We start from the raw sequence: 21541 nt of genomic DNA on the forward strand, positions 1-21541 counted from the left end.
GAGTTTTGTCATATTTAAGTACCTGTTATATTAACTGTTTCTGTTTCCTTTTTGAAATTAAATCAGTTTTGATAATACTGGAAATATTCTTAATAGCAGTCACTGTGTTTATATCAAGTTTGATTGTGGCATTTGATATTCTTTTTTTAAGCAAGTTTGTGCAGGTAATCTGTTTGGACACACTTTTGAACTAAATACTGTATAAGGTCTGACTTGGCAGGATGCCCTTAAAATTGGTTCACAAACGAGAGAAAATCTGCAGGTAATGGAAATCCAAACAACACGTACAAAATGCTGGAGGAACTCAGCAGGCCAGGCAGCATCAAGGGGGGGAGAAAAATACAGCTGAAGTTTCAGGCCAAAACCCTCTGGCAGGTCAATTAATGTACCTATGCTCCATCCGCCAGAAGAAGCAGAATCTTCCAGTGGACACCCATTTTAATTCCACTTCCCATTCCCATTCCAATATGTCAGTCCATGGCCGCCTCTACTGTTGCGATGAGGCTACACTCAGGTTGGAGGAACAGCACCTTGTATTCTGTCTGGATAACCTCCAATCTAATGGCATGAACATAGATTTCTCATACTACCATTGATGTGTCTTCCCCCCCACCCTTCTCCATTCCCCATTCCCTTTTCTCTCTCTCACCTTATCTCCTTGCCTACCCATCGCCTCCCTCTGGTGCTCCTCCCCCCTTTCTTCCATGGCCTTCTGTCCTTTCATATTAGACTTCCCTTCCCCAGCCCTGTTTCTCTTTCTTCAATCAACTTCCCAGCTCCTTACTTCATCTGTCCCCCTCCCAGTTTCATCTATCACCTTGTTTTTTTTCTCTCTCTCCCCTCCCCCCCCCCAACTTTTAAATCTATTCATCTATTTTTCTCCAGTCCTGCCAAAGGGTCTCAGCCTGAAACATTGACTATATTTTTTTTCCATAGATGCTGCCTGGCCTGCTGAGTTCCTCCAGCATTTTGTGTGTGCCTTAAAATTGTTTGTCTAATTCACAGATGAATGGCAATTTGCGAAGGTTTTATCAATTCAACAAAAAGCTTGGCTTTTGGGATTGAGGAAGAATAACTGGGTTTTAGCCACTACTCTGGAATTGGAGGATTGTGAGATCCATTCCAATTTAACAGATTTAGCAGATGTCCTACTAGTATTTCTTGTGTGGAAGTTGGTGCTGTAACGTGGAATGTGACTGCTAGTTCAGGTGGCTGTATGTAGTCCCTTGAGAGTATTTGATGAAAAATACAGAAGGGGTATCCTTTAAAACCCAGACAGAGTAAATTTATTGTCAAAGTACATATCTGGTACCATATGCTACCTTAAGATTAATTTTCCTGCAGATCTTTACAGGAAAATAAAATACAATAGATGTTATTAAAATCTATACATAAAGACAGGCAAACTACCAATATACAAAAAACAAATTATACAAGTATAAGATAATTATTACTATATACACAGTGGCCAGTTTAAGAAATAATTGTATATGAATAAGTGTGGCAGTCACTGGTGGGTAATTTCATATTAACAATGCATGCTTGCAAAAAAATATCACGAATGGTGGTTTGGGAAATGAATTGTGGGGCTGGCGCATAACTTGAAGTGGCACTGCTACATGCCATTAGTCAATCAATATCTACTTGGTGCTGGACAAAATCTATTTCTAAAATAGCACAAAGTTAGTTGTACGATAATGTAGTCCAGAGCTTTTGTGACAAACTTGTGGTTGAACCATTCACCTTGAACTGAGTATGCAACACAGCCGTTCATTGCAACACAATTATTATTACATCAGTGTAGGTTCACGTTTATAGTTAAGCCTATTGTTTTTGTAAATGATAATAGCAAAAAAGAATTCTACCGACTGGAGAGTTTTCCCTTTTTCAGCTGCCTAAATGTCTTAAGTTTTACCCAGGGTGTGAGCGCTTCTGAAAAGATGCATAAAGAGCTCCCCCTGATGGATTGATGGTGAAGGATGCATTGCAGACTAGAAGTTCCCAGGCCAATTCTCAGTTCATATTTACTAGCTAATTGAGGCCCTAATTGCATTCAGTTGGCCTCAATTGGAATGCTTGACCCCAGACTCCTGAAATTCTTTTCATCTGAGCTGCATCTCTGGAAAAGGATTGCCAAATGGATTAGGAAATAATTCAAGAATGTTGCCAAAGTATCCTTTTTTTAAAAAAAAATAAAAAAAATTTAATTCCCTAGGACCATAAGACATAAGAGCAGAATTAGACCATCACCCGATTGAGTCTGCTCCGCCATTCCGTCATGGCTGATCCTGGATCTCACTCCAGCCTTCTCACCATATCCTGACCGATTAGGAAACTATCAACTTCCGCCTTAAATGTAAAACATAGGAGCAGAATTAGGCCATTTGGCTCATTCCCACTGGCTCCTTTTGAAGCCCTGGGCCCTAAATGATGAATGTGGAGGAGGAGCTTTTAGGATGACCACTAATCACCTCGAGTTCATGGATCAGTAAGACGTGGAAACCCAGTCGTAACATGAAAGCTGTGTACTGCCTCACAAACTTGCCCACTTACCTCCCCTGTCAAATGTCTCTTGGCCCATCTGTGGTAGAATTTACAGATCCCACATTGACGTCAGGTCTCGGAGAGCTAAAGTGGGATTGAACCATCCTTTATCCTAAGGGCCACCTAAGAACAAGAGGAGTTGACTGGCTCCCACTAAGGTAGCAGTTTACTTCAGTTTTCATGTGGCTTCAGCTAATGAAACCTAACAGCTTCATCTGAGAAATAAGCTTGTTTAAATTTAAGCTTTGATGTTGACAGGCAGTCCAATGGTCTGTACATAGTTGTCAAAAGACTTTAAGCCAATGACACAATCTATCTTTTACATCCTAAACTCTTCACTAGCACAGGGTTTTGTACTTATTTCATCGACCCACTCACTCCCTGGCAAGTGTCAAACCATGGACTTGCTACACTTACAGTGGTAACATTTTCTCTTCTCTAGTTGCCACTGATTCCTGTGCAGGTGGCCCATTATGTTCATGCCATCTCTTCACTAAAACAGTACAGCATTTTGCTTTCCTTGCTCTGCCCAGGATAATCCTTTTGCCTCAGATATTTACTCTTTAATTTTAGAATCAAGTGTTAATATCACCGGCATATGTTGTGAAATTTGTTTTGCAGCAGTATATTGCAATACATAATTTTTTAAAACCTAAAAATTACAATAAGAAATGTATAAAAATCAAATTTAGTAAGTAGTGCAAAAGAAAAGGTTACTGATGTAGTGTACATGGGTTCATTGTCCATTTAGAAATCTGATGGCAGTGGACAAGAAGCTGTTTTTGAAATGATGGGTGTATGTCTTCAGGCTCCTGTACCACAACTTGCTGGTAACAATAAGAAGAGGGCAAGTCCTGGGTGATGAGGGTCCTTAATGACAATAACACAATAGTCTCCACTTCAAGGAAATGGTTGTCCATGTAGGAATCAAATTGTCACTGAGGATTAGGAGAAATATCTTTCCTGTGAGGGTTGCTGGAGTGGCTGGCACATGACTGGTGTCTCTTTTGAGGAAATTGTTTCTTTCTCAGCTGTAAATACTTAGTTACAGAGAGAAAATACAGCTTTTGAATTCATTTTGGCATTGTAAAAAGATGTCATAGATGGCCAGGTTTGTTTCATTCCAGCTGCTTTATTTGAACTTGATTTGAAACACTATATATTACAAAGTTGTACAGATTCAGCACATTGCTTTTCAGTGCCAGTGATAATCAATCAGAGTTTGATTTCTACCATGTCTAAAAGGAAGTTGTACATTCTCCCATGACCGTGTGGGTTTCCTCTGGATGTTTTGGTTTCCTCCCACATTCCAAAGACATACGGTTAGGGTTAGTGAGTTGAGGGCATGTTATGTTGGTGCCAGAAACATGGTGACACAACTGCCCAACACAATCCTTTGGCTGAGCTGGTGGTTGACATGAAATAACATTTCACTATGTGTGTAAAATGTTTTGTATTTAAAACCTGTTGCCTCCAGAGTGGCTTTACTTTGCCTCAGTATTGGAGTTGTTTTGAGCTTCTAGCTTCTAGCTGAATGTTCTCTAGATTCTTAACTGGTATCACTTTATTTCTGAAACTTAATGATAAGGCAGTTGCTATAATACTTGTAACAAATTACTGTGCTTTTCTGGGCTATCTCTGCAGTTTTCCTTTGGACAGTAAATTAGAATTCATAAACAAAAATTATACGGGCCATAATGTCTAATTTTGGGTCTGTAGCAATAAAACACTAACAGATTGAGAACATGGCCCTGTGATTGATGTGAATACAATGCAATTTTTTTTTGTTGCTGCAAGTTGAATTTGACTTGTTCACCTCGAAGTTAAACTTGGATTTTAAACCTGTCTTTAATTCAGTAAGTCTACAGTGGATACAATGTCACTGGCTCTCCACTAAGTCTTGGATCACCTGGACAATAGTAATACCTGCATCAGGCTTCTGTTTATTGATTACATCTCAGTGTTCAACATAATCCTAATCAAAAATATCCAAAACTTGGGCCTCTGTATCTCCTTCTGCAAGTGGATCCTTGACTTCCTCACCGGGGGACCAGTGTGTGTAGATTGGAACATCTCCTCCTCGCTAATGGTCAATATTGGCGCACCTCAGGGGTGTTGCTTAGCCCACTGCTCTACTCCCGCTACACCCACGATTATGTGGCTAGGCACAGCTCAAATGCCATCTATAAATTTTCTGACAACACAACTATTGTGGGCAGAATTTCAGATGGTGATGAGGAGGTGTACAAGAGCAAGAGAGAGCAGCTGATTGAGTGGTGTCGTAGCAACCTTGCACTCAACATCACGAAGACCAAGGAATTGATTCTGGACTTCAGGAAGGGGATATCGAGGGAGCACACACTAGTCAACATCAAGGGATCAGCAGTGGAAAAGATGAACAGTTTCAAATACCCGACTGTCAACATTTGAGGATCTATCCTGGGTCCAACATATTGAGGCAATTACAAAGCAGGCATAACGGTGGCTATATTTCATTAGGAGTTTGAGGAGACTTGGTATGTCACTGAAGATGCTCACAAATGTCTACAGATGTACTGTGAAAGCATTCTAACTGGTTACATCATCATCTGATATGGAGGGCCACTGCGCAACATTGGAAAAAGCTGCAGGAAGTTGTAAACTCAGCCAGCCCCATGATGAGCACTAGCCTCCCCAGCATCCAAGACACTTTCAAAAGGCAATGCCTCAAAAAGGTGGCATACATCATTAAGGACCCTCTTCACCCAGGGCATGCTCTCATTGCTATCATCAAGGGGAAGGTACAAGAGCCTGAAGAGAGAGAACATTTCAGGAACAGCTTCTGCTATCATATTTCCAAGTGACAATGAACCCTCAATATTTTTCCTCTCTTTTACACTAATTTAATTTCCTATACTTATATATGTAGTTGTGTATTGTATATTTATATTGTAACATAGTTTTTATTGCTATGTATTGCAATGTACTGTTGCTGCAAAACAATAAATTTTATGACATATGCCAGTGATGATTCTATTTCCATATATTCCCAGCTTTTCCTTATAAACTTTATCTCTTCTATGTCCATGCAACTGATAATAGATCCAACCTATAAAACGTAACGGTCTAAAATAGGTGTCTGATTCAAGTTGTGTGCACAATATGTTAATAAAGCTTTGGGAATCCTTTTTATCCCAGCAATAGCCTGTTTATTTTATCTGACCCATACCATGCTCAGTGAAAGCCAAAATCACTAATCACCCTAGGTTTAATTTCTTGGTGCAGAGATCCCATCTCCCTTTATGTAATGGAGATATTGATTACCTATGGCAGTGCACCTCAAAGCACTGAACGAACATGTGAATGTTGTCTCCACAAAATCCTCTAAGTCCATTGGTATTTCAAATAAAGCAATGTCAGTGTCCTCACTCAAACTAACGCCATTGGAAGTTGTGATGATATTTAACCAACTCCAGAGGACAAGCAAGATCATCCAGAACCCTAAAATAAGTACTATAGTTGAAGCTCTAATGTAGTAAGAGATTTCCAAGAAACAAATTATTTCAAGAACATTGAAAGTCTTGAAGAAATGTAACATCCTTGTCAGGAATCCTTATCACTACTCATAAACATAGAACCGTACAGCACAGGAGCAGGTCTCTTATCCCACTAACCATGATGACAATCCATACTCATCTCATCTACCAGCATGTAATTCCCTGCTTGTTCATCTACAATAGCGAAGGTTAAACTGTCTCTTAGCCTTTGTCATTGTTTCTACCTCTCTGTCTAGGTTCAAGGCATGTACTACCATGTTTTTAAAAAGAAAGAAAAACTTACCAACCTTCTTTAAGCTTTCCTCTGCCCCCAACCTCAAAGCTATGTCCTGTAATATTTGACATATCTACTCAGTAGGGCTATCTACCTGATCTTTGCCTCTCATTATTTTGTATAATTCATAATTGTCTACTCCTTATAGCTGATACTCTTCAGTCAAGGCACATCCTGCTGAATCTCTTCTGCTCCTCTCCAAAACCTTCCTATCCCTCCAAAAGTGCAGTGACCAGAACAGTACACATCACTCTAAATGTGGCCCAACCGGTTTTATCTAGCTGCAAAATTACTTACCAGCTTCCATGCTTGGTACTCTGATCAGTGAAGGCAAGCATGCCATGCACCACCCTTTTCACCCTATTTGATACTGCATTGCTATTTTCAAGGAGATGTGACTTTCAACCCAAGATCCATCTGTACATCAATGCTCGTGCAAAAGTCGTGCATTAACTCTATACCTTCCTCTTGCATTTGAATTCCCAAAAATGCATTGCTACACATTTGTCCACATTATTTTTCTGTCCAAATTTCCAGTTTATCTACTTCTGCTATATCCTCTGACAACCTTCCTTACTATTTACAACTTTTTTTGTGTGTCATCTGAAAACTGCTCAGCATGTAACAGAGGTCCCAGCAATTTTTTTTTTGATTTCCATTCAAGAAAAAAAAACACCCCTTTATCATGATCCTTTTGTCTCCTATGACAAACTAACTTGGAGCTAAGATCAACGCAGATCTCTGAAGGCAGCCTAACATCTGAAACAGCCAAAATGGGATGGGGACGGGGGAATGAGCAGAGGTCGAGTAGCCCACAATTTCCACATCTTTTCGAAACAGGCATATTGCAGCCAGCATAGTGTGAAATTAAAATAAAGCATTTCAGATAATCTGCCTATCCAGTATTTGTCAAAACTAGTCCAGCTATAATGAAAAGTAATTAAATTGGTCTATTACTGTCCTGAATACCAAGGTACAGTGCAAAACTTGTCTTGCACACCATCCCTACAGAATAATCCATTGCAATGGTGCATCTAGATAGTACAAGGTAAAACAATAATAAAGTGTTACAGTACAGAGCAAATGCAGTGCAGGTAGGTGGGTGCCAGATCACAATGTGGTAGATTGCGAGGTCCAGAGTCCATCTCACTGTATTAACGTAGTCTTACAACAGGAGAATAGAAGCTGTGTTTGAGCCTGGTGGTATGTGCTTACACTATTTTCTATCTTCTGCCTGATGGAAGAGGAGAGTGAATGTCTGGAGTGGGTAGGATCTTTGATTATGCTGGCTGCACAAAGTATGCGTGCAAGTTCATGGAGGGAAGACTGGTTTCTATGATGGACTGACCTGTGTCCACGACTTTCTGCAGTTTTCCTGCAAGCATGCAGAGCATTTGCTGTACCAAACCATGATGTATCTGGATAGAATGCTGTCTTTGGTGCATCAATAAAAATTAGTGAGGGTCAACAGGACCGTACCAAATTTTCTTAACCTCCTGAGGAAGTAGAGGAACTGGCGGCCTTTTGTGACCATGGCATCAATGTGTTTGGATTGGAACATGTTACTGCGATGTTCACTTCTAGGACCTTGAAACTCTGAGGCCTCCTGACTCAGCACCTTTGATGTAAACAGGATGTTTACATGTTCACGGCGTCCCTTCCTGAAGTCAGTAACCAGCTCTTTTGGTTTGCTGACATTGAGGGAAAGGTTGTTGTCATGCTACTAAGCTCTGTATCTCCTTCCTGTATTCTGACTCAGCATTATTTGAGATCTGGCCAACAATGGTGGTATCATCTGAAAGTTAGTAGTCACAAAGCAGAATCTGGCCACAATGGAGTAGTGTAGGAAACTGAGTACGCAGCCTTGTGAAGTGCCACTGTTGTCGATAATTGTGGTGGGGGTCTTGTTGCCTAACCTTTGAACTATGATTGTGGTCTGTTGGTTAGAAAATCAAGGATCCGGTTGGAAGAGGAGAATATTAGTTCCCTGTTTAGGATTGGATGGCATCCGTTAGTCTCACGAGACCATGGATCTGCACCTGGAAAGTCTTGCAAGTGTCCTCTCCAGGGTGCAGGTCTGGGCAAGGTTGTATGGAAGACTGGCAGTCGCCCAAACAGCAAGTCTCCCCTCTCGACACCACCAATGTTGTCCAAGGGAAAGGCAAGGGCTGATGCAGCTTGGTAGCAGTGACGTCGTAGGAGTTGCCAGAGTGAGGTTGAAGGCAACGTCAGACTGCCTTAGGGACTCCTGTTTAGGAGTTTAGAGATGAATTAGAATTATAGTATGATAGATTTACCAATCCACCAGTCAGAGGCTAACAGCAACAAATTCTGAAGTTTCAGCACTTTATGTAATAGTAAGTACAGTGATTCATTTGAATTTTTACTGTATTTTAGTACTGTTTAGCATTAAAATATAGAATTGTAGCTTAAAACATTGTTATTTAAAAAGGTAATTGACCAAGTTAGCCGATTTATTTAAAGGTTTATACATAGAATACAAGAGTGTGAAATATGATTTTTTTAAGCAAATCTCATGCAATTGACACCTGCATGCAATAAGTAATCACTTAGCCCCCACCCCCACCCCATTCCCCATTCCCCTTTGAATGATACATTCTTAGAGTAGCAGAACAGGCAAGAGGAGCCAGGTGGGTACTCCTGAAACAATCTGAACCCCAAATGCCCCACCTGTAGGAATTCTGTGGGTTCTGCACAGAACACAGCCAGTTAAGAACCTGGAGAATCTGGAGTGGAAATCCAGAGACTGCCTAAGGAGGGAACAGGCGGGTGAGAGAAAATGTGAGAATAGAATACCAAAAAATGCCAGCATCTGAATAGATTATTAAGATCTGGTATATTAGGGACATTTAAGAGACACTTAGTTAGGCATATAGATAAAAGAAAATGGAAGGGTTAGATTATCTTAGAGGCTAAAAGCTCAGCTTATCATTTTGAGCCAAGAGTCCTATTCTGTACTGTTCTATGAATAATGTCCTAAGTACCAATGGAACACAATAACTTTGTATGCCAAAAATCTGTGAAAGGCAAAAATATTGGAAATGGTACGTGCAAAGATAGGGCTGCACAAAAAAACCTAACTGAAGTAACAGCAAGAAAGTCATGTTTTATATTTGTCTAAAATGACCATTACCAGCATGTCCCAAGTCCTTTTAATTAACTAAATCTAAATTTTGGTGAACTTGGACTTCATTATTGGAGCTTAATGTATAATAGTCTGCCAAAATTTAAAGAAACCATTTTTGCAGAGTTTAGAGGAGATACCATCATAATTGTCCAACAGCAGTTCCTCCAGCATTTTGTATGTGTTACTCTATGAAAATATTTCTATTAGTTTTTGACTGAACTGTTTCTCCTCTGGAAAACTGCATATGAAAGAAGGTGAAGGTGAGTTTTTTTATGTCCCTTGGTACTTCTTTCATCTGCTTTGTAAGTGATTATTGCAGTGGTTTAATAAACTGAAAAATATATGCATTATCAAAGGTTGGCTTCTTTGGGTTTAAAAGAGTTATTCTGTGTAAGTCAAAGTGAGCAATCTGGGAAGGTCTTGAGGATTTTCAGTTTATACTTTGGTGGTTCATGACTGAGGTGTGGCAACCTGGGATTAGCAGTAACAGCAATCTGCCTGTTGGTGGTGCTAGAGAGTCAGAGTTATTACAGCGTAGAAACAGGCTCTTTGTCCCATGTGTCCATAATACTGTAATCTCTTTTTTACCTGTATTGGGACCATACCCCTTTTTTCCAGTTTGTGTCTGTTTATATGCTTCTTAACAATTATAATCATTTCTGATTTCACCTTCACTGGCAGTGTTCCAAATCTCAACCATTCTGTTTTAAAAAAAATACTTGCCCCTCAGATCTCATTTAAAACTCCTCCCTCCCACTTAAACATATGCCCTTGTTTTTAATACACCTACCATAGTAAAATGATTATGACCATCTACCCTAATTATATAATTAATGTTAAATACTTCTATCACACCATTCCTCCACCTCCCCCATTCCAAGGAAAATAAGCCTGGCCGTATCCAAATTCTCTGCATAACTAAACACAACTGACAAAGACCCACAGAAGAATGGCAAATGATCAAAAAGCTAGAGAAGTTTCCAAGAAAGTTCTTAAAGTGCGGTAGGGCTGAGATGGCTGAAGGCAAAGCTGTCAATAGAGGATGTGCAGTTGAGGAATTGAGTCTTTCATCTCTGAGACACGGTCATAGGACACTACAGCTCAGAAACAGGCCCTTTGGTCCATCTAACCCTCAGACCTCTCCACATACTTATCGATGTTGGCATAACCTTTCCTCATATTAGTATAAATTGCACTCTCCTCTATTTAAGTCGTCAAAGTCAAAGTAAAATTATTACCAAGGTATTTATATGTCACCATATACTACCCTGAGATTCATTTACTTGCAGGCATTTACAGGAAAATAAATAAAACAGATTTTATTTTTTAAAAACTATACATAAACAAAGATTGACAAACAACCAGTGTGCAAAAGAAGCTAAATTGTGCAAATAAAAAAAATACTGAGAACAGGAGTTGTAGAGTCCTAGAAAGTGAGTTGTGGAATCAGTTCAGAGTTGAGGTGACTTCAGCAGCCTGATAGTTGTCCCTGAATCTGGTGGTGTTGCCTTTATTGAATAGTTATTGAATTTTGCCTTACAGTACAGTAGTTAAAATATTTCTGTAGTAACGAATTTAGAATGAAGATAGGTCTGATTTGGTTTCATCGTATTTAAGGGAGGAGGAGCAAGAAAAATCTGGTCAGGGGATGAATTGCTACATGTTTTGCATGAGTTCATTATTTGTAAATGTTCACCTTAACTCAACTACTAGAGATACTGGACGTTGAGAATTGCTGTAGTGTACAGACATGTAACACTTTTTTCCACACCATCTGTACAGTTGTGTCCATTTCATTCACTAGTATCTCTCTGTCAAATCTGAGTACTGTATGTACCATAAGAGACCTGCCTGTCTGAGATTCAAATGGAATGTTTAGGTGTAAGTTTTTATGTGTAGTTTCAACAGACTTGTAGATGGCAAAGGATTTAACTGGACAGCAAGGATCAATTGAATATTTTAAATCACAGTCTTGAAACTGTCCCCCTGCTATTAACAGTAATCATGTAATGTCATCCAAGTTCCTTCACTTCAGAAGGGAAAGTGGTTGCAAATTTCCAGACTGCATCTTTAGCACTTTAATAGAAAATCAGAATACTTAAAATGGAAATTAAAATTGCTAGGTTAAAATAGCTCCCACTAATGCTGATTTGCTTGGTTGACAATGCTTGTGTGGGATCTCATGTCTGAACATTTCCACCTCGTAAAGAAATGGTGCAATTTTATTGGGTCACACAGATACACGTTCTGCACAGTAATTTACAGTACTGCATAAAATACCACTAATTTTTACAGAATTCTATTTACAATTAATTTTACAATATATTAAATGGCTAAAGCATTCAGACAAAGATCACTTTTCATATTAAATATTTACAATGACCAACATTGAACAATACAGTTGAAAGTCACTGGCTTTCTCTGAGGCCTGAGTCTTCACCCACACATAGTGCCAAAGGCTGCTCTACAGCAACCCAAAACTATCTTCAATACCATGGTGACATGGCACGTTGATACAAAGGTGAACTAGTAAAACTCTATTTCTAAGAAACAACACATGAGCGTTTCTGTATACTGGAGTTTTAACTCAAGGGTGTTTCTGTAGATGCAACAAAATTTTGCATGGAATGTTAAAGGCGTGCAAGCTGCTGAGATGCAGTACAAGACAGCAAGTGGCTAAAACACTGATATATAGAACTAAGGATCCTTTCTGGGTTATTGTTGAATACTGTACAAAGTGTATTTTAACAACAGGCTGTCTTTGCTGTTGTATTTCCAGAATCAGCTAGTGCTCCAGGTGCCAAGACGGTGGTTCAAGTTTACGTGATAAAGCAGTCAAAATCATCATGAACTTCTCATATCGTTCTGTCTGGTTAACTTGTGCTCCTTTGCTTCCCCACAACAGCCTCATTGCAAACTCGGTCTGAAATGTCTCAAGCATTTCTTCATCCGGCTCAAAATCTAAGAGAAAGAAACCAGAGTTAATAAAAGCACAAATTATTGTAGGAAAAGAAACAATTGCAATGTGTGAGGTACTAGGATAGGTCATGAGATAGAACAACCATAAAGTTTCTCAATTAAACTGTTTTCCACCTTCCCGTCATTATAAACTTGAAAATATTTTACTCTCCCTCTAGATATCAAGGCCTCCCTCCTTCCTGACCTCATTATCTAACTTGTTATGGCCTTGCATTTATTGTCTACCTGCATGGCATTTCTCTGTAACTGTAACACTTTATTCTACACTCTGTTATTGCTTTCCATTGTGCTACCTCAATGCTCTGATGTAATGGAAAGATCTGTATGTGTTCTGCCTTTCAGGCCATTGATTTATGTTAAGCACATTCAGCTTTTACTTTAATGTGCAGTTTCAGACTTGCATTAAGTCACTTCCTGTGACACCAGGAAGGAGAAAGTATAAAAGCACGTAGGCTGGCAGCAGACCAGAGGTTTATGTTAGGAGCAAAGGAAGTTTCTATCTAAAGCCATCCTGCTATTTCCCCAGCAGAAGCATTGTTTGCAAGTTGATGTTATGTTACAGGTGTCCCTCCCTTTACAAAGGTAGAGTGTTCCTATGAAAACTTCCTTAAGCTGAAATGGTGTAAAGTGCAGAACCATTAAATTATATGGGAAAAATTTTCATAAAAGCGAAAATTCTCTTTGTAATGCGAAAACAGGTTACTAATGTAGATCTTTTGTAAAAGTGAAGTGGCATAAAGTGAACATTCGTAAAGCAGGGGACACCTGTATTTAGAAGTTATAGAACGACATCAATAAGATTTTGCTAAAATAGATGTTATTTTTGAGTTTATTAGACACTAATGTAGAAACTAATGGTTCACACATAGTATTTACCTGCAGGAAACTTAACTAAGTTCTTTTTCATCTGTGTGAATGGAACACCATGGTGATTGCACTGTATTTTGTTGTTTCTCACTTTCACTCCTTGTTCACCATGTCATGTCATTTAGTCTGCAATATAACCAAAGAACCAGGAGGCGATACCCTGACTCTCATACCCTTTTGAAATGGTGTTTGGCTGACGGTCTAGTTGGTGTCACAATACCTCAGCGAGGATGGTACAGTATGGATGGCATGCAAAATAAAACGTTCTTCACTATATCTCAGTACATCTGACAATAATAAACCAGTTTACTGTACTTGTGTGTTCCTGAACAGAGCTTAAGATCATTTCTGAGTTGTGCACCATCCTCACCTTCAAGAATCCGTTGCGTGTTCATTTTGTACACGTCAGCATTATGTGCAATGGATCGTGCGTCTTCCAGGTGCTTGAGCATGATTTCACAGCCCTGATCGATGGTTTCCCACAACTCCATGCTTTCAAAGGTGACAAACTGCCGTTCCATGAGAATAATGAGAGGCATGAGGTGTGGAATTGTCATCTTACTGAGTGCAACTTCATCTGTGAGATGTCATAGGAGCAAAATAACATTAATATGACTTGTTATAGATTAAACGATGTTTTTAAACCCATTTCTTTCACAGTGATATTTTGGGTATCTGGCTCTCTTTTGTGATGATATAGAATATTCTACTGCAAGATCAAAGATTTTAAAATTCCCTTCATCTACTGTAATGATTGTGCGATCATCTACATTGGTCCAAACCAGAGTTTTGTGACTGAACAGGGAACGAGCATTGCTCATCAAAGAGCCAGCATTTGTCTAATCAACACTCCACCTAGCTGTTACTTAATTAAACTAAGAATTAAACTGAAATACAAAATAAAAGAGGCCAGTGAGTGAGTGGGCCAGTGAAGGAGTGGAGATTTGAGGCTTTGACTCGAGAGGCTTCGACGGGAAGAGGTGGAGGACAAGCTTGTTCCCAGTTAGGCTTTACAATGCCTCCTGAGATGGTGATGTGCCTCCCCTGTGAGATGTGGCAGTCTTGGGGGAACTCCCCTCTCCTGCAGAGTCACATCTGCCAGAAGTGCTTGTGGCTGGGCGATCTGGAAGACCGTGTGAGGAATCTGGAGCAGCAGCTGGATGACCTTTGACTCATAAGGGAGAATAAGGCAGTCATCGATGAGAGCTACAGGGAAGTAGTCACACCTAGGCTGCAGGAAGCAGGTCATTGGGTGACAGTCCAAGGAGGGAAAGCAAAGGTGAGTAGACAGGTAGTGCAGAGCACCCCTGTAGCCATTCCCCTGAATAATAAGTTTACCGCCCTGGATGCTGTTGGCAAGGACGACTGACCAGGTGTGAACCACGGTGGCAGGGCCTCTGGCACTGAGTCTGATCCTGTGGTGCAGAAGGATGGGACGGAGAAGAGGAGAGCTGTCGTCACTGGAGACTCTATAGTCACGGGAGCAGACAGAAGATTTTGTAGACGTGAGAAGGAAACCCGTATGAGTTTGTTGCCTCCCGGGTGCCAGGATCCCGGATGCCTCTGCATGACATGACATGACATCCTGCTATGAGAGGGAAAGCAACCAGAAGTCATGATACATGTTGGGACCAACGACATGGGCAGGAAGAAGGATGAGGTCCTGAAGTGTGAGTTTCGGGAACTAGGCAGAAGGCTGAAGAACAGGACCTCAAGGGTGGTGTTCTCAGGATTGCTGCCAGTACTATGTGATAGTGATGGTAAGAATTGGAGGAAATGGCAGTTGAATGCATGGCTGAGGAGTTGGTGCAGGGGGCAGGGTTTTAGATTTTTGGACCATTGGGATCTCTTTTGGGGAAGGTGGGACCTGTACAGATTGGATGGGTTGCACCTGAACTCGAGGGGAAGCAATATCCTTGCTGGTAGGTTTGCTAGCATGGTTCAGGAGGGTTTAAACTAATTTGCAAGGGGGATGGAACCCGGAGTGATAGAGCAGTGAAAGAAGTGCATGGAGTAAAGCCAGATCTAACATATAAAGAGGCTTTGAGGAAAGAGCAGCAGAATAAAGGGTGTAAAGGTAGTAAGGTAGAAGGGCTAACGTGTGTGTACTTCAATGCAAGAAGCATCAGGAACAAAGGTGATGAACTGACAGCTTGGATACATACATGGAATTATGATGTAGTGGCCATTACGGAGACTTGGCTGGCACCAGGGCAGGAATGGATTCTCATTATTCCTGGATTTCAGTGCTTTAAAAGGGATAGAGGGGGGGGAAAGGGGAGGAGGTGTGGCATTACTGGTCAGGGATACTATTACAGCTGCAGAAAGAGTGGGTAATGTAGCAGGATCCTCTTTTGAGTCAGTATGGGTGGAAGTCAGGAACAGGAAGGGAGCAGTTACTCTACTGGGGGTATTCTATAGACCCCCTGGTAACAGCAGAGATACCGAGGAGCAGATTGGGAGGTAGAGTTTGTTAAGTGTGTCCAGGACGGATTCCTGTCACAGTATGTTGACAGGCCGACTAGGGGGAATGTCATACTAGATCTAGTATTAGGTAATGAACTGGGTCAGGTCACAGATCTGTCAGTGGGTGAGCATCTGGGGGATAGTGATCACTGCTCCCTGACCTTTAGCATTATCATGGAAAAGGATTGAATCAGAGAGGACAGGAAAATTTTTAATTGGGGAAGGGCAAATTATGAGGCTATAAGGCTAGAACTTGCGGGTGTGAATTGGGATGATGTTTTTACAGGGAAATGTACTATGGACATGTGGTCGATGTTTAGGGATATCTTGCAGGATGTTAGGGATAAATTTGTCCCGATGAGGAAGATAAAGAATGGTAGGGTGAAGGAACCATGGGTGACAAGTGAAGTGGAAAATCTAGTCAGGTGGAAGAAGGCAGCATACATGAGGTTTAGGAAGCAAGGATCAGATGGGTCTATTGAGGAATATAGGGTAGCAAGAAAGGAGCTTAAGAAGGGGCTGAGAAGAGCAAGAAGGGGTCATGAGAAGGCCTTAGCGAGTATGGTAAAGGAAAACCCCAAGGCATTCTTCAATTATGTGAATAACAAAAGGATGACAGGAGTAAAGGTAGGACCGATTAGAGATAAAAGTGGGATGATGTGCCTGGAGGCTGTGGAAGTGAGTGAGGTCCACAATGAATACTTCTCTTCAGTACTCACCAATGAGAGGGAACTTGATGATGGTGAGGACAATATGAGTGAGGTTGATGTTCTGGAGCATGTTGATATTAAGGGATAGGAGGTGTTGGGAGTTGTTAAAATACATTAGGACGGATAAGTCCCCGGGGCCTGACGGAATATTCCCCAGGCTGCTCCATGAGGCGAGGGAAGAGATTGCTGAGCCTCTGGCTAGGATCTTTATGTCCTCGTTGTCCACAGGAATGGTACCGGAGGATTGGAGGGAGGCAAATGTTGTCCCCTTGTTCAAAAAATGTAGTAGGGACAGTCCGGGTAATTATAGACCAGTGAGCCTTACGTCTGTGGTGGGAAAGCTGTTGGAAAAGATTCTTAGAGGTAGGATCTATGGGCATTTAGAGAATCATGTCTGATCAGGGACAGTCAGCATGGCTTTGTGAAGGGCAGATCATGCCTAACAAGCCTGATAGAGTTCTTTGAGGAGGTGACCAGGCATATAGATGAGGGTAGTGCAGTGGATGTGATCTACATGGATTTTAGTAAGGCATTTGACAAGGTTCTACATGGTAGGCTTATTCAGAAAGTCAGAAGGCATGGGATCCAGGGAATTTTGGCCTGGTGGATTCAGAATTGGCTTGCCTGCAGAAGGCAGAGGGTTGTGGTGGAGGGCGTACATTCAGATTGGAGGGTTGTGACTAGTGGTGTCTCACAAGGATCTGTTTTGGGACCTCTACTTTTTGTGATTTTTATTAACAACCTGGATGTTGGGGTAGAAGGGTGGGTTGGCAAGTTTGCAGACGACACAAAGATTGGCGGTGTTGTAGATAGTGTAGAGGATTGTCAAAGATTGCAGAGAGACATTGATAGGATGCAGAAGTGGGCTGAGCAGTGGCAGATGGAGTTCAACCCGGAGAAGTGTGAGGTGGTACACTTTGGAAGGACAAACTCCAAGGCAGAGTACAAAGTAAATGGCAGGATACTTGGTAGTGTGGAGGAGCAGAGGGATCCACGGATCCCTGAAAGTTGCCTCACAGGTAGATAGGGTAGTTAAGAAAGCTTATGGGGTGTTAGCTTTCATAAGTTGAGGGATAGCGTTTAAGAGACGCGATGTAATGATGCAGCTCTATAAAACTCTAGTTAGGCCACACTTGGAGTACTGTGTCCAGTTCTGGTCGCCTCACTATAGGAAGGATGTGGAAGCATTGGAAAGGGTACAGAGGAGATTTACCAGGATGCTGCCTGGTTTAGAGAGTATGGATTATGATCAGAGATAAAGGGAGCTAGGGCTTTACTCTTTGGAGAGAACGAGGATGAGAGGAGACATGATAGAGGTGTACAAGATATTAAGAGGAATAGACAGAGTGGACAGCCCGCGCCTCTTCCCCAGGGCACCACTGCTCAGTACAAGAGGACATGGCTTTAAGTTAAGGGGAGAGAAGTTCAAGGGGGATATTAGAGGAAGGTTTTTCACTCAGAGAGTGGTTGGTGCATGGAATGCACTGCCTGAGTCAGTGGTGGAGGCAGACACACTAGTGTAGTTTAAGAGACTACTAGACAAGTATATGGAGGAATTTAAGGTGGGGGGTTATATGGGAGGCAGGGTTTGAGGGTCAGCACAACCTTGTGGGCCAAAGGGCCTGTAATGTGCTGTACTATTCTATGTTCTATGTTCTAAAATTACAAGCCCTGCACCCCGTTTCCATCGAAGTTGAGCAGTGCTGCTCAGGTGCACAAAATGAATGAGACGTTACAGGAAATCTTACCTTTTCCCTCATTTAAAGCTTTGATACATGGTTTAAGAGTTTTCTCGTAGACAATGGCACTCTGTGTGTGCTTGCGTCGCAGTGTAGTCCAGGTTTGTTCTAATCGGGTAATCTGTGCAGACACAAGTCGTAATGTTAGAACAGAGTTTCCACTGCACATGCCCTCTCATACTGAGAGCAACACTAATTTGACAACAAAAAATATTAAGCCATAGGAGCTGAATTAGGCCATTTGCCCCATCAAGTCTGCTCCACCATTTCATCATGGTTGTATCTTCCCACTCAATCCCATTCTCCTGCCTTCTCCCCATAACCTTTGCCACCTTTACCAATTAAGTACCTATTAATCTCTGCTTCAAATATATTCAATGACTTGGCCTCAATAGCCATCTGTGACACTGAATTCCACATATTCAACACCCTCTGGCTATAAAAAAAAAATCCTCATCATCTCTGTTCTAAAAGGACATCCTTCTATTCTGAGACTCGCCCACTATTGAAAACATACACTACATTTCCACTCTGTCTCAGCCTTTCAATATTCAGCAGGTTTCAATGAGATCCCCTTTGATTCTTCTAAACTCCAGTGAGTACAGACCCAGAGCTATCAAATGCTCCTCGTACATTAACCCTTTTGTTCTTGGGATTATTCTCATACCAGTACATCCATTCTTAGATATGGGGTCCAAAACTGTTCACAATACTCCAAATGTGGTCTGACCATTGCCTTATAAAGCCTTTTGTTCCTATTCCCCTGATTTCCACTAGCTGATGCCCCCATTTTTCATTCATCACAGCTATTACCTTCGCTCCAAGAGAATACTGTAGGTCCAAACCTTTAATGTCAGGCTTTGTGTTTGCTGATGGAAAACTTCATTCTGATTCTGACTTAATTAACCTCCCCATGCAGATAATGTTAAAAACAAAATTATTTTGATATATTAACTGATTTAATTTACAAAATGCTAAATATAGCCAATTACAACTAGACATTTTGATTGCCAGAGCAATGAGGGAAGAAAATACCTGTGGCATGTCTAAGGTTTTCATTACAGCAGAAAAGGCATACAGATCCCCCATGGAGTATTTCAGCTCCATTGCCAATTGGATAATCTTGGCCAACACTGCGGCTCTCTCTTCAACGCTTCCTGTGCAACCCAGGATATCCACAGCAATCCCAATAGACAAAGTATTGTACCTGGGAAAAGAAAGAGGTTTACTTCATTGTCTAGTCTTCAGCTGGGTCTACTGTTTTAAAATTCAAAGTAATTTCATTATCTAAGTGGGTATATGTCACTATATACTAGCCTGAGACTAATTTTCTTGTGGGCATTCACAGTAGATGTGTAGAAGATATCTCCTATGATGAGGGAGTCTAAGACCACAGGGGACAGCCTCAAAATAGAGGGACGCCCATTTAGAACTGAGCTAATGAGGAATTTCTTGAGCCAGAGAGTGGTGAACTTATGGAATTTGTTGCCACGGGCAGCTGTGGAGGTCAAGTCACTGGGTATATTTAAGGTAGAGGTTGATCGGTTCCTGAATAGTCAGAGCATGAAGGGAGACTAGGAGAAGGGGCTGAGAGGAAAATGGACCAGCCATGATTAAATGGCAGAGCAGACTCGATGGGCCAAGTGGCCTAATTCTATTCCTATATCTTGTCTAGATATAAAGAAATACAATGGATTCAATGAAAAACTTACACGCAAAGGCAGACGAACAACCAATGTACAAAAGACAAATTGTGCAAATACAAGAAAGAATAATTGATTAATTAATAATACTGAAAACATAATTGTAGAGTGCTTGAAAGTGAGTCCATAGGTTTTGGAATCAGTTCAGCACTGAAATAAGTGCTGGTTTGGGAGCCTGATGCTTGAAGGGTTTCTGGACTTGGTAGTATGGGACTCGAGGGCTTTATAGTTATGTATACAAACAATTGGAACAGCAGGTGGCTACCTCAAGCCTAAACTGCTTTTCAGTTATATTAGGCCCTTTACCCTAGGTATATTTCTCTCATGATCTTTATTGACTGATTCCCTTAGTATTCAAACACATATTGACCACAGCAGAGTAGAAAATCTCACAGACCTACAGTTTCTGAGTAGTGGAAATTCTCATCTCACCCTTGCCTAAGATGGTTCACCTTGTTCAAGTTCCTCAGCCTCAGCAAAAATAAAATCACATCTCTGCATCAAGTGAGCTAATCCCATTCAAAACATTGAACATTGCAATTAAATTCTTCTAAATGCCATGACAACACCCTCAAGTATTAGACATTTTGACACTGGGAAAATATATTGGCTTCTTGTAATTTTATAGACTTCTATTACTTACCTCCCGATGAGCCTCCACATCCAACACATTATAGAAACGTGGAAAACCTACAGCACAATACAGGCCCTTCGACCCACAAAGTTGTACCGAACATGTACCTACCTTAGAAATTACTAGACTTACCCATAACCCTCTATTTTACTAAGCTCCATGGACCTATCCAAAAGTCTCTTAAAAGACCCTATCATATCCACCTCCACCACTGTTGCCAGCAGCCCATTCCATACACTCACTACTCTCTGCGTAAAAGAACTTACCCCAGACATCTCCTCTGTACCTACTCCCAAGCACCTTAAACCTGTACAACACACACAAAATGCTGGTGGAACACAGCAGGCCAGGCAGCATCTATAGGGAGAAGCACTGTTGACATTTCGGGCCGAGGCCCTTCGTCAGGACTAACTAAAAGGAAAGATAGTAAGAAATTTGAAAGTAGGAGGGGGAGGGGGAAATGCCAAATAATAGGAGAAGACCAGAGGGGGTGGGATGAAACCAAGAGCTGGAAAGGTGATTGGCAGAAGTGATACAGAGCTGGAGAAGGGAAAGGATCATGGGACGGGAGGCCTAGGGTGAAAGAAAGGGGGAGGGGGGAGCACCAGAGGGAGATGGAAAACAGACTGATGGGCAGAGAGAGAAAAAAACGAACAACTAAATATGTCAGGGATGGGGTAAGAAGGGGAGGAGGGGCATTAATGGAAGTTAGAGAAGTCAACCTTGACTTACTAATCAAGAACCTATTAACTTTAAATATACCCAGTGAGTTGGCTTATCAGTTTGAATGAGATAGATAACTGGTCACAGTATTGATTGAAGATTTACCCCAGAAAAACAATGCAAGTAGTACAAGTGGTGTCAGAAAGGAGCACATTTTAATTAGCTGTCACAGGGTTAATCCTCCTTTCTTCTACAGGGGAGACAATGCTGTTGCAATT

The 21541-nt window shown here is 41.2% G+C and overlaps 1 protein-coding gene across 5 annotated transcripts in view; it reads right to left on the reverse strand.

Moving 5' to 3' along the window:
- Window positions 1-11706: 11706 nt before the first annotated feature.
- Window positions 11707-21541, reverse strand: part of bcar3 (BCAR3 adaptor protein, NSP family member) — a 201241-nt gene continuing 191406 nt past the window's right edge. For all 5 annotated transcript variants that reach the window (XM_073062707.1, XM_073062704.1, XM_073062705.1 and 2 more), the window contains 4 exons: window positions 19299-19470; window positions 18273-18384; window positions 13719-13925; window positions 11707-12463 (listed from right to left, as the gene is read on the reverse strand). In XM_073062707.1, coding sequence (XP_072918808.1) covers window positions 12288-12463; window positions 13719-13925; window positions 18273-18384; window positions 19299-19470 — 667 coding nt within the window. In that variant the 3' untranslated portion in view covers window positions 11707-12287. The remainder of the gene's footprint in view (window positions 12464-13718; window positions 13926-18272; window positions 18385-19298; window positions 19471-21541) is intronic.

Source organism: Hemitrygon akajei, chromosome 12, assembly GCF_048418815.1.
Source record: "Hemitrygon akajei chromosome 12, sHemAka1.3, whole genome shotgun sequence".
Classification (NCBI taxonomy): Eukaryota; Metazoa; Chordata; class Chondrichthyes; order Myliobatiformes; family Dasyatidae; genus Hemitrygon; species Hemitrygon akajei.